The 13869-nt window shown below is 39.7% G+C and overlaps 1 protein-coding gene across 20 annotated transcripts in view; it reads left to right on the top strand.

Moving 5' to 3' along the window:
- The window catches only part of LTBP1 (latent transforming growth factor beta binding protein 1), a 666638-nt gene that overhangs the window by 609693 nt on the left and 43076 nt on the right, over window positions 1-13869 (top strand). The window contains exon 32 of one of the 20 annotated variants that reach the window (XM_023736143.1): window positions 8186-8370. The exons of the other annotated variants lie outside the window; for them this stretch is intronic. Coding sequence (XP_023591911.1) covers window positions 8186-8280 — 95 coding nt within the window. The 3' untranslated portion in view covers window positions 8281-8370. Of the gene's footprint in view, window positions 1-8185; window positions 8371-13869 lie in introns of those variants that run through there. 20 annotated transcript variants of the gene reach the window in all.

The raw sequence follows: 13869 nt of genomic DNA, 5'->3' as shown, positions 1-13869 counted from the left end.
TTCAATTCCACTGATCCTGTCTTCCACCATTTCAAATCTGCTCCTCAGCCCTACTGTGACACTGTCCATTTCTGAAATCTTGTTGTTTATGTTTTGGGTTTCTAATTGTTGTTTTTGTATAATTTCTAGTTGTGAATTTATTTTGGCATTTTGTTCCTCCATTATTTTCCTGAATTCTTCCTTTTTTTTTTTGTCTTTATTTTCCATGAATTTGTCTGCCTTTTGCATGAATTTGTCTATTTTTTCCTCATTTTTGTCTGCTTTTTGCTTCAACTCTAGGATAATTCTAAGTATTAGAGATTTGAATTCCCTATCAGGTAGTTCTAGTGTCTCTTCTTCTACTGGAAAGGCATCTGGTGTTTTATTTTGGACACCTACTGGAACCATCCTGTCCTGTTTTTGTAAATGTTTTGATATTGTCTGCTGTCTTTGGGGCATTCAGTAGTTATTTTTCTCATTTTTTGATTCTAGATTTGTTTGTTTCATCCTTTTTTTTTCTTTAATTTGGCTATGTCTGAGCAGGCAGGCTGTGTGTTCTTAGTTGTTTTCTCGTCTGTGGGCACGATACTTTTCGCCTCCTTCTCCAATTGGCAGGGTCAGTCGCTCAGATATGGTACAGCAGGGCAGGTCTAGCTGGGGTGGGTTGTTTGTGGCACTTACTACAGCCACCAGGACACGTTGGTAATCTGTGCAGGGCAGGTTCTGGTAGGCTTGCCTGTGCTGCTTGGTGGTATGATATTAAGCACACGGTGCTGGTAGGCAAGATGGAGGGGGAGATTGTGATGTGTGGAGCTAAGATGGGTATGGGAGAGAAGAGAGTGGAACAGGAGCCAAAAATTTACAAACAGAGAAGAGTGCTAGGGGAGCTTGCCATTGGAGTTGAGAGATAAGAGACTGTGAAATGGAGAAAAACAAAAAGGGGAAGAAGAAAAGAAACCAGTGAATAAATTAAAATTAGAAAGAAAAAAGAAAAGAAAAGCTCCAGGGTATCCCACTGGTACGGCTATTAGGTCTGGGGAAGTTGTTCCCAGGTGTTGAAGTACAGCCTGGCTAGAAGGCATAATGGTGTCACTCAGCGCCAGGTATTCAGGGGACAGGAAGAGAATGAAGGTATAGAGAGACGTGAAACTGAGTAATGAAGAAAGACAAAAAGGGAAAAAGAGGGAAAAGAAAATAAATTAAAAAAAGAGCAAGAAAACCTCTCCCCCGCAAAAAAAACAGAAAAAAAAAAGTAACACAAAAAAGGAAATGTCCTCAGGGATCCCTCTGCACGTCTGCACAAGCTGAGGGTGTAGGTCCCAAGCCACGCAGCACTGCCCAGCCAGAATGGGCTCCCAACTCGAGAAAAGAAAAAGAAAACAAACAAGCAATTCAAAACAAACAAAAAAAATGCCCTGGGATCCCACCAGAATGGCAGCACAGACCGGGAAGTAGTTCCACACTCAAGCGGACCTCCACAGCCCCTCAGGAAGAAGCAAAGATGGTGCACGGAGCCAGGTATTTGAGCAAAAGGAGGGGGAGGTGGTGAGAGGTAAGGAGGAAGTCAAAAGAAGTGGAAGAAAGCAACACTAGGAGCTAAAAAATGGCACTCAGGGAGTTGGCCAGTGCGGGCAGATGGAATCCAAGCAGCCGGTGCTTCCCGGCCAAGAGACTGTGGTCACGGGAAGCAGAGGAGGCCGAGTGGGGGTGAAGAAGGGTGGGGGGTGGGAAAGCATATATCGCCAGTTACCGGTTGTTCTGTTTCCTGCTGGAAGCTCCGTGAAGCTGCCTTCTCGTACCCCCTATTTGCTCGTCTTTGATAGGAGTCCAAGATGGCGGATCCATGCTGCATTAGCTGATAGGGGACCTCTGTATGTATGTCTCCTCACTCTCTGTTCTCTGTCAGTTTCTTATTCCATTTGGTGCTCGGCTGGGTTCTTTATCTCTTCATTTGATGTTTAGGGTTTCAGGATTGCTGTTTTCTCTGTTTGGCTTAGTTTTTCGGGTCTTTGCTGTGGAGGGACAGTGTGGTGCTTCTGCCTAGAGTGCAGTGTTGCCGGAAGTCTCCTTAACATCTCTTAAATCAGGATTAATTTTACTGTCTATGGCTTTAAAGACTCACAAAATTTGGTAACTTTTGAACGACTACATAGATTCTGTTTTGTAGATGCACTGTGAGTTTTTTAGCCAGTCCACCATTGATGAACATTTGTGTTGTTCTCCCCCCACACCACCCTGTTGTACCCTACCTCATTCCTGATATTCCTGTTATAAGCAATGCTGCAACGAGCCTCCATGTATGTATCTTATATATACATGTGTGGTGTGATGGGTTTTCTTTTTTATGGCCTTTTTGGCTCTGAGTTTGTGATTCTCCTAAAATGATTGTTCTGGCCACAGTCTTGAAAGGCATTGGTCAGTTTGCTGTCCACATAAGCTGCATGCAGGGAATGGTCAGTTAACTATTCACATAAGTGGCCTGCAGTGATTGGTCGGTTTACTAGCAGCATAAATAGGATTCATCAGTTTACGATCTGTGTAAAAGATTAGTCGATTTACAAAAGCCACACCCTGAAATTGAGAAGGAATTTTCCTATATAAGTAGCCAATCTCACAGATGTTTTGGGGGCTTCCTGATCTACGAAAGCAAGGAGGGGAATAAGTCCTTTGGACACAGGCCCTGTGCTGAGAACCTCCTAGAAGAGCTGTAAATACAGGGCAAGGGCTGTAACAATGATATGGTAACACTCACTCAGCTAATAACACTGAAGACTGAGAGAAATGGCAGCAAGCACAGCAGAGCTGAGAGGCAGAGAAGCGACAGCAGTGGTTCAAGTGGTGGGAACCATAAGACTGGAAGACGGCAGCAGTGGGCATGGTCCGCCAATGGAGAAGACAGCAGTGGTGGGTGAATTGGCCCATGGAGCAGAGCTGGGCACCTCTGGTCAGGAAGTCACCAGTGGGGCTGAGTGCCTCCGGGCAGGAGGGGGCCAACAGAGCAGAGGCTTGGGCATACACTGTACAGGGGTGGTTGCCAATAAAAGTTTTGCCTCAAGAGCAGTCATAATGCTGGCCTAACCCTTGCATTGGCCCAAAGTTGTCCTGAAGCTGCTGGTTGGGAGCTGGACCAGCAAGCACAGGAAGCCAGACTCAGCTGAGAAAAGTCACAGAGAGAGACAGAGAGAGAGAATGAACACAGCTATGCCATACCCCACTTGACTTGATGACACACCTGCTGAGAGAGAGACACTTGCTGGTCCACAGTGTGCCCACCCAGCAACACAGAACTGGACATGGGTAGTTTGGGAAGGATGAGCATTTCCCCTTTTTAGACATAAGTGGGCTCCTCTCCTACTATGCTAAGTGGGGTACTTGTAGAGGTGGAGGAGATGGTTCACCTCAAATCTGTTCCTGTTGTTTCCTGTTTGCCTTCAATAAATTATAGTAATGTTTTTTAATCACCAACACTGTGTAAATGTCTTATGTGTACAACCTAACTGAATCGAATAAGAGTCCTCATCCTACCAGTCTCATTATTGCTTGGAATTTAGAGTACAAACTGTGTATATGCATACATGTGCATACACACACAGTTTAACCTGCAAGAGTGATTCTGAGTTAAGAGAATTCCTATAAATGAAAGTACTGTGTCAAGAAGTTGCATTTTAAATTTCCTATATGACTCTCCAAACATACTGTACAGATTTGCACTTACGTTGGCAATGTTTGAAATGCCTTCTACCGCTGAATATTCTCAGTCTTTAAAATTATTTCCATCAGATGGGTGAAAAGAGTATTTTACATGCATTTCCCTTGTTGTTGGGTACTGTCGAGTCAATTTTTGACTCATAGAGACCCATGTGACAGAGTAGAACTGCCCCCATAGGGTTTTCTAGGCTGTAATCTTTATGGGAGTGGATCGCCAGGTCTTTCTCTAGTGGGACTGCTAGGTGTGTTCGAACCACCAACCTTTTGGTTAGCAGCCAAGCGCTTAACTATTGTGCCACCAGGACTCCTCGCATTCTTCTTATTTCTAGTGAATTGGAGCATTTTTTCCATGTTTATTTGTGATTTGTATTTCTTTGCCAATTAATTGTTTATCATATCCTTTGCCTATTTGGCAGGGAGTGGGGGCGGGGGGCTCTCTGTCTTTTTTTAATTGATTTGTAGGAGGTTTGTACATATTCTGTTTACAACCCTGACATTTCAATTATGGTACGCTTGTTGTTATGGAATCTCCTTTATGAATGGTTCTGCATGTACTTGTATTTTATTCCTTCCCTGTCCTGAACCTGTGATGTTTAGTATTTACTGCATGTGAATTTGACAAACCAGTGCCTCTGAAAACCAAAATTAATGAACTAGCTTTTAAAAAGAACATTCATATATTTTTATGTTAGAAGTGAATTTTAGAATATTTCACCAATTATTAATTATTTTCAACTGAGATTTTAGGAAACAAATTTTTAAACGTAAATTTGAACAAATACACAGAAAAAAATACACAATATTTTTAGGAGCATAGGCGGTTTAAGGAAAAAATAGTACCATATGCCAAGTTCATATAAAAGATTAGCATCGTTGCTACGCTATTTCTAGTTTGTATATGCACAGTAGTTATAAGTTCTCTAAAAAGAATCCCTAGTGTATATGGTCAGCCAAATTCTCAAAATCAGTTGCTTTTAATCTTTTATTGTTTTGAAGCAATGATAGTCTTTTATCAACTGAGTTATTATTTTTACTAATAATATATAATTCATTATACAGATAAATGCATTAAAATCAAAGATGCTGAGAGACTGGTTGGGGGAGAACAACTACTTGGGCTTGTGAGGTACCTGGGAAGGACTCCAGAATTTCAGGGAACACATGTTGAAAACCACTGTCCTAAATGTATTTGTTAGAGTATACAAATTCTTTGGATAGCCCAGAAGGAGTATATCTTTTACCTCACTAAAATTATGGATCTAGAGCTAGACTTAGGAATCATCTATTCTGAATTCAAAGAGAAGTCCACAGAGAAGTTAAGCAATTTAGCTAGAGGTCCTGTGACTAGTTGGCATACCCTGGATTAGCACCTGATGTCCTCATTAGTTCCTACACCAAATCGTCTCCTGCTGAGTGAATTTCTGCAGCAGTATAATAACAAAGAACAGCCAGAGCCTAGGGGTGAAGCACATGGGCTCTGGATCCAGGCTGTATGGGTTTGAATCCTGATTTGGAGACTTCCTATCTGCATGACTTTGTTACTTCATCTGTCTGTGCCCCAATTTCCTTCTATGGAAAGTGGGATAATAATATTGCCTACTTCATCGTATAATTACTGTGAGAATTAAATAAGTTAATACATGAACACTTGGAATAGTTCTTGACACATGGTAAAAATTCAGAAGATATTAGTGGGAATGACATCACCAAAAATCGTGGAGTAAGGAAAGCCAAAACTCTGTGTCTCCACAAAAGCAATGAATAAGATGACAAAAACTGTCAGAATCAAGTTTTTGGAACTCTAGGATCTAATCAAAACTTCACAACAACCAGGGGAATGCTTAATGAAGACAGAATCTGTTGAATTTGAATAAGAGAGCACTATGGTATTTTAACTTAGCCACTTACCATCCTCCACTCACCAGCTGAGCACCGGCCAGGAAGATGGCACCCTACCTACTTGGTATAGTTTTCTGGTACCAGAGGGAGCAATACAGACCTTATTCTTAAAGAATTGTGGTTGTGTGTTTTGAACTGTCTGATGGCTCTCTGAATGAACAGCTCAAGGGCTTGCCTTTGTTTTGCCTTCGTTGGTGCATCCCCAGGGCTGAAGCAGCATTCTGAGTAGCATTTGTTTACAACATTTAAAGGCAAATATATTAGTTGCTGCTGCTTGGAACAAGGGTTAACAGTCAGGGCAAGGAATAGACAGATTAAAATGCCTGGGAAGGAAGAGGCTAGAGAAAGAGATACTTGGGAGAATAGGGGCTTTGAAAAGCTCTCACATATACTGGGAAATCTAGAAGACTGCACACATGCCCAGGACACATGCTCAGAAAAGACCTGAGAAGGCCGTAAGCTTCCACCTCTGTCTGACCTTTTGGCTCTATGTAAGCAGTAGGTGAAGGCTAAGGAAGAGCTGTAAATGGCCTGGCTAAGCATTGAAGGAGTGTCCCAACACAAAGCCAATCTTCAAAGACTGGAGAGTTTGTTTTTTTCCTCTAGGTGTTTAAGAAAATCTCAGTCAGATCACTCACTGACCACTAAGCTAATAGAACAGAGACTACAGTGCTGCCCAGAAATGACAAAGAATACACACTTTACAAAAATACTTTAGATAAATCACTAAGCAAACAAACAACAACCCACAGCAAGCGGAAACAAAAAACTGTGGGAGTGCAGGAAAACCTGATTTCTAGAGTTGGCATGTTATAATATTAAAAATATCCAGTCTTCAACAAAAAATTCTGAGCATGCAAAGAAACAAGAAAGTATGGCCCACTGACAGGAAATTAATTAAAAGAAATTAATTGAAACTGTCCATGAGGAAGCCCATTCATCAGACTTAGTGGACAAAGACTTTATGTCAGCTATCTTAAATGTGCTAAAAAAGCTAGAAGAAACTAGGAGGATGATGTCTCACCAAATAAAGAATGTAAATAAAGATAAAATATAAAAAGGAATCAAATAGAAATGCTGGAGCTGAAAAGGACAATAACTGAAGTGGAAAATATACTAGAGGGGTTCAACAGCATATCTGAGCAGACAGAAAAAAGAATCAGCAAAAGTAGAAGATACATCAGCTGAGATTATTCAGTGCGCAGAGGAGCAAAAAGAGAAAAAAATGAAGAAAAATGAACAAAGCCTAACAGCCCTCTGGGACATCATCAGGTATACCAGTATATGTATAATGGGAGTCCTAGAGGGAGAGAAAGAAGGGGGCAGAAAGAATATTTGAAAAAATAATACCTGAAAACTTCCCAAATTTAATGAAATTCATGAATCTACATATCCGTGAATCTCAGTGAACTCCAAGCAAGATAAACTCAAAGAGATCTGTACTGAGAATAATTATAATCAAATTTCAAAAGAGAGAATCTTAAAAGCAGCAAAAGAAAAGTGACTCATCACATACAAGGAATCTTCAACAAGATTAGCAGCCAATTTTTCATAATAAACTATGAAGACAGATGGCAGTGGATGCCATATTTAAAGTACTGGGCGGGGAAAAAAAAAACACTACTGCCAGCCAAGAATCCTATATTTGTCAAAACTGCCCTTCGAAAATGAGGGAGAAGTTAAGACATTCCCCAATAAACAAATGCTATAAAGATAGTCACATACGTAAATATAATATATTTTTGGTTTGTAAGTCCTCCTTTTTTTTCCTTTATGACTTGCAAGACAAATTCATAAAACAATAATTGTGAATCTATGTTAATAGGCACACAGTGTATAAAGATGTAATTCATGACAATAACAACATAGAAGAGACAGAGCTGGATATGAATAGAGTTTTTTAATACTGTTCAGGCTAAATTGGTATTAATGAAATGTTAATTATAATCCTAGGGTAACTACTAAGAAAATAACTAAAAAATATACAGAAAAATAAACGAGAAGGGAGTAAGAAAATATTAGCAGTTATTGCTACAACTAGGTAACTCAGAGCAAATGCATTTTTAATTGTAACTAAAATCCAAGGATCTTATAAAATCTACAATTACCTTATAACACCTGAACATGAATTAGGATAGTCAAATGCAGAAAAATTGTTCTCATTTTAAAATGTCTATTTTAGACCACTGCTTCTTAAATATTAATGGGTATGTGAATAACCTGGGAAGCTTAGTAAAAAGCAGATTCTGGGGTGGGATGAGATTCTGCATTTGTAACAACCCCCCCCCCAATGATGCTGATGCTGATGCTGATGCTGATGCTGCTGGTCCTCAGGCTGTACTAGCAAGGTTCTAGAGACATCTAACAACATCTAACTTTATTTTGTGGAAACCAACTTTAATGCTGTTGTTAATTTTTCAAAGAGGAAGCAAATGTGTGAATTTTAAAACTGTTTTGCTCGTGATTTCTGCCATTGAACCCTTTAAATATGCTGTTCATGGATGTCTTGATAGTTGAGAAGGGCCACATTGTCAATTTGTTAATATAAGCGCTGAATTAATCACAGCTTTTCATACACTGAACTTTCCGGTTTTCCTAGGAGCACAGCACTGCTTGGGGGAACAATCAGTTACTGATGGAAACAGTGCTGGAGAAATTCAAGGAATAAATTGTACCACTTGTCATCGGCTTTGAGCATTAAAGTACAGTGTAAAGCTTTGGCTCAGGAGAAGACTTTCACACTTCTGGTCCAAAAGGTCATGGGTACTAACTCTTGCTAAGGCAGGAACTACATCTGAAAATACTGGTAGGTGGAAGAGGTAGGAGTGGTACCTTAACTGGTGTTCTCTGCAGCTTGATGGCATCTGGGATTGGTACCACATGCAGGGGAAATGAATGGAGGGCGACAGATTGTGTCAGGGTAACATGACATGAGGAGACTTGCATAATAGCATAATCCAGTACATTTCTGGGGCTTCTTAGGATTCCGTTTCAATCCTCAGCTAAATTCTCTGAAGTCAGACGCCAGACATTAGGAGAAGATTCTAGATTATTAACAGTGGCACTGCAGATACAATTGAAGTGACCATGTATTGCCAGCCTCCCCCTCCTAGACCTCTGGAGGCCCTGGCTCCCCTGCTCCCCTCACCTTCCTCTTCTTCCTCTGATACACCCTCTGATATTGCCCACCCTTTAAAACACTTTGGGTGGATGAAGTGCCTTGACAGGACCCTCATATTTGGGCTCCTTATCATGATGTCATGCCAGCTTCTGAGAGAAACGGCTGCTTGGAAAACCAAGTCAGGAAAAACAAACAATATCCATATCATAAATGAAACAGAGTTGTCATTGTTTGGTCTTCTTGGGAATTCTCAAGACCATGTTAGAAGGGTATCATAGAGTTATCAGAACTTTTAAATTTTTGGTAGATATATAGTTTATTGGAATATGGATTTTCTATAGCTTGGTTTTTCTGTGTCTCAGCTGTAAAAAATATATTGATAAGTAACATTTCTAGGCACTGTTCTGAGTCCTTTGCATCTATTAAGATATTTAATTCTCCAAACCATCCTATGAGGTAGGTGTAGAATTACTTCCTTTTTCTGGAAGAGGAACTGGGGCACAGAAAGGTTAAGTCATATGGCAGCTAAGTGACAGGTTCAAACCCTGACACTCTGGCTCCATGATCCACGCACTTAACCACCACGTTGTTACTTGAGTCACTTCCTCCCCAAGATCTTAAAGCACATGTTAAATAAATAACATCCTTTAGAATAAAAAAAAAAGTAAAGTGAAGCATTGAAGCTGAGATTTTAAAATTGCCTCATGCATTGTATGCTAAGAGCAGAGAAAAACTACAGTTTTAGAGCTAGACAGTGAGTGAGCTTAGCAGAATTAAAGGTGGTGTCTCATCAACTCTGTGTCCCCAGATTCTAGCACAGTGGTGGGCATAATAGATAACATATTAGTTGATAAAGAACTAAAGCAAGTCAATAATTCTCAGTCGGTAAAACTGTTGGTGGTGCTTAGCATTTATCTAACAAAAATATAAACTATTAATTTTCTGGAAAATGTACCTATGGGTTACAAGATACAGGGTGACATTATCTCATAGAAATAAAAATCTATTGATGTACAAATGAAAGAAAATCTAAAGTACCCAAGGATCACAGGGTCTGTGGTTATCGTGTTAAAATAATTGGACTTATCATAAATAAATTGAACATAAAGACTTGATAAATAAAGTCTGCACCTGCAACTTCGAAGTTAAAGAATTTTCTTTCTGTGATACCTGTTGTGTTGGGAGAATGCCACCTATTGATGACATAATGTACTGCATCCCAAGTGTTTTAACTCCCGAAGTACTCTTTTTTTGTACATATGTGATTTAGTTTTTGTTGTTAAGAATATACACAGCAGAACATACACCAATAATTTCTGCATGTACAACTCATTGATTATATTCATCGAGTTGTGCAATATTTCTCACCCTCCTTTTCTAAATTGTTCCTCCCCTATTAACATAAACTCATTGCCCCCTAAAAACCCAAAACCCCAAACCCATTGCTGTCGAGTCGATGCCGACTTGTAACGACCCTATAGGACAGAGTAGAACTGCCCCATAGGGTTTCCAAGGAGCACCTGGTGGATTTGAACTGCGGACCTTTTGGTTAGCAGCCGTAGCACTTAACCACTACGCCACCAGGGTTTCCAAACATCACCGCATAATAAGGAAAAAAAAACAATTGGAATCACTTCCTTCAGTAGGGAATTGGTTGATAAATTGTGGTGCATCCATACAGTGAAAAATACTATACAACCATTTAAAACATGAGGCTTACCTATAGATCCTAATTAGAATGATGTCTAAGCCACACTTAAAGCACTGAGGAGAACAGCAAGTTTAGTAAACTATCACTTTTATAAAAAATTGAAAGAACATATCTAGCTAGGTTGAGGACTATTTATATATCTAGCCTTTCTTACCATTTGAATGTTTTAAACATGTACACATTTATTCTGTTTCAAATAAATAATGTTTTTTTAAAAAAAATTTCTTTATTGTACTTTAGGTGAAGAATTACAGAACAAACAGTTTCTCATTAAACAGTCAGTACACATATTGTTTTATGACATTAGTTAACAACCCCACAACATGTCAACACTCTCTTCTCAACCTTGGAGGACCTTTTTTTTTTTTTGGTGAAAATATATATAGCCAAAGGTACACCGTTTCAGAAGTTTCTACATGTACAATTCAGTGACGTTGGTTACATTCTTCCAGTTGTGCTGCTATTCTCACTATCCTTTTCCAAATTATTCCATCACCATTATCTTCAACTCACTGGCCACTAGGCTTCCAGTCAAACCTTTTGAGTTGCTGTTATGAATTTGATCTCACATAGATAATTCTTTTTTTTTTTTTTTTGTACCTTAGATGAAGGTTTACAGAACAAATAGTTTCTCATTAAACAGTACACATATTGCCTTATGACAGTAGTTAACAACCCCATGACATGTCAACACTGCCCCTTCTCAACCTTGGGTTCCCTATCACCAGCTTTCTTATCCCCTCTTGCCTTGTAGTCCTTGTCCCTGGACTGCTGTGCCTCATTAGTCCCATTTTGTTTTATGGGGCTCTCCAATCCCTGGCTGAATGGTGAACCTCGGGAGTGACTTCACCTCTGAGCTAAAAGTTTCTGGGGGCCATACTCTGTGGGTTTCTCCAGTTTATTAGGCCAGTAAATCTGGTCTTATTTTGTGAGTTAGAATTTTGTTCTACATCCTTCTCCAGCTCTGTCCAGCACACTCTGTTGTGATCCCTGTCAGAGCAGTCAGTGGCGGTAGCCGGGCACCAGCTAGCTGTACTGGACTCAGTCTGGTGGAGGCCGTAGTAGCTGTGGTCCATTCATCTTTTAGACTAATCTTTTTCTTGTATCCTGTTCTCTTCATTCTCCCTTGTTCCTGAAGGGGTGAGACCAGTGGAGTATCTTAGATGGCTGCTTACAGGCTTTTAAGACCCTAGACGCTACTCAGCAAGGTAGAATGTAGAGCATTGTCTTTATAAACTGTGGTATGCCAGTTGAGCTAGATGTTCTCTGAGACCATGGTCTCCACTGCCCTCCACCCAGCAATTTAGTCCCTCAGGGAGTTTGGATGTGTCTATGGAGCTTCCATGACCTTTCCGTGTACAAGTTGTGCTGGCCTCCCCAGTATTGTGTGCTGTCTCACCCTTCACCAAAGTTACCACTTATCTATTGTCTATTTAGTTTCCCTGTCGCCATTCCTCGTAACCAGCAAAGATTGTTTCTTTTTGTGTGTAAACTTTTACATGAGTTTTTACATTAGAGTTCTCATACAATATTTGTCCTTTTGTGATTGACTTATTTCGCTCAGCATAATGTCCTCCAGTTTCATCCATGTTATGTGATGCTTCACAGATTCATCATCATTCTTTATCGTTGCATAATACTCCATTGTGTGTATGTACCATAGTTTGTTTATCCATTCATCTGTTGATGGGCAACTAGGTTGCTTCCATCTTTTTGCTATTCTGAACAGTGCTGCAATGAATATGGGTGTGCATATGTCTATTCGTGTGATGGCTCTTATTTCTCTAGGATATATTCCTAGGAGTGGGATTGCTGGATCGTATGGTATTTCTATTTCTAGCTTTCTAAGGAAGCACCATATCATTTTCCAAAACGGTTGTATCATTTTACATTCCCACCAGCAGTGCCTAAGAGTTGTGATCTCCCCGCAGCCTCTCCAACATTTGTTATTTCCAGTGTTTTTGATTCGTGCCAGTAATGCCGGGGTGCGATGGTATCTCACTGTGGTTTTGATTTGCATTTCTCTAATGGCTAGTGATCATGAGCATTTCCTCATGTGTCTTTTGGCCGCTTGTATGTCTTCTTTGGTGAAGTGTCTGTTAATTTCCTTTGCCCATTTTTTCATAAGATTATTTGTCTTTTTGTTGTAGAGGTTTTGGATTTTCTTGTAGATTTTAGAGATTACACTTTTGTCTGACTTGTAATGTCCAAAAATTTATTCCCAGTCTGTAGTTTCTCTTTTTACTCTTTTGGTGAAGTCTTTTGATGAGCATAAGTGTTTGATTTTTAGAAGATCCAGTAGTCTAGCTTATCTTCTGGGGTTTGTATATTGTTGGTTATGGTTTCTATCCTGTTAATGCCGTGCATTGGGGCCTCTAGCGTTGATCCTTTTTTCTTCTATGAACTTTATAGCTTTTGGCTTTATATTTAGGTCTTTGATCCATTTTGAATTGTTTTTTTTATATGGTGTGAGGTGTGGGTCCTGTTTCATTTTTTTGCAGGTGGACATCCAGTTTTGCCAGCACCATTTGTTAAAAAGAATGTCTTTTCCCCATTTGATGGACTTTGAGCCCTTGTCAAAGATCAGGTGACCATAGGTGAATGGATTTACATCTGGGTTCTCATTTCTGTTCCATTGGTCAATGTGTCTGTTGTTGTGCAGGACCAGGCTGTTTTGACTACCATGGCTGTATAGTAGGTTCTGAGGTCAGGTAGTGCAAGTCTTCCTACTTTATTCTGCTTCTTCACTAGAACTTTACTTATCCGAGGCTTCTTCCCTTTGCATATAATGATTAGTTTTTCCATCTCTTTGAAGAATGTCGTTGGTATTTGGATCGGGATTGCATTGAGTTTGTAAATTGCTTTGGGTAGAATTGTCATTTTCACAATGTTGAGTCTACCTATCCATGAACATGGTATGTTTTTCATTTATGTAGATCGCTTTGGGTTTCTTGCAGTAGTGTTTTGTACTTTTCTTTGTATAGGTCTTTTTCATCCCTTCTTAGATTTATTCCTAAGTATTTTATTTTTTTAGGAACTATTATAAATGGTCTTGCTTTCCTGATTTCCTTTTCATCATTCTCTTTATTGGCGTATAGGAATTCAACCGATTTTTGTATGTTTATCATGAATCCTGCTACTCTGCTGAATCTTTCTATTAGTTCCAGTAGTTTTCTTGTGGAGTCTTTTGGGTATTCTATGTATAATATCGTATCATCTGCAAACAGGGAAAGTTTAACTTCTTCATTACCAATTTGGATGCCATTTGTTTCTTTTTCTTGCCTTACTGCTCTAGCTACAACTTCCAGCACAATGTTCAATAGGAGTGTAGATAAAGGGCATCCTTGTCTTGTTCCTGTTCTCAGTGGGTATGTTTTCAGCCTCTCTCCATTACGAATGATGTTGGCTGTTGGTTTTGCATAGATGCCCTTTATTATGTTGAGAAATTTCC

The sequence above is a fragment of the Trichechus manatus genome, unplaced genomic scaffold (assembly GCF_000243295.1).
Source record: "Trichechus manatus latirostris isolate Lorelei unplaced genomic scaffold, TriManLat1.0 scaffold00005, whole genome shotgun sequence".
In the NCBI taxonomy this organism is placed as follows: Eukaryota; Metazoa; Chordata; class Mammalia; order Sirenia; family Trichechidae; genus Trichechus; species Trichechus manatus.
This window is presented reverse-complemented; position numbering and strand designations above follow the sequence as displayed.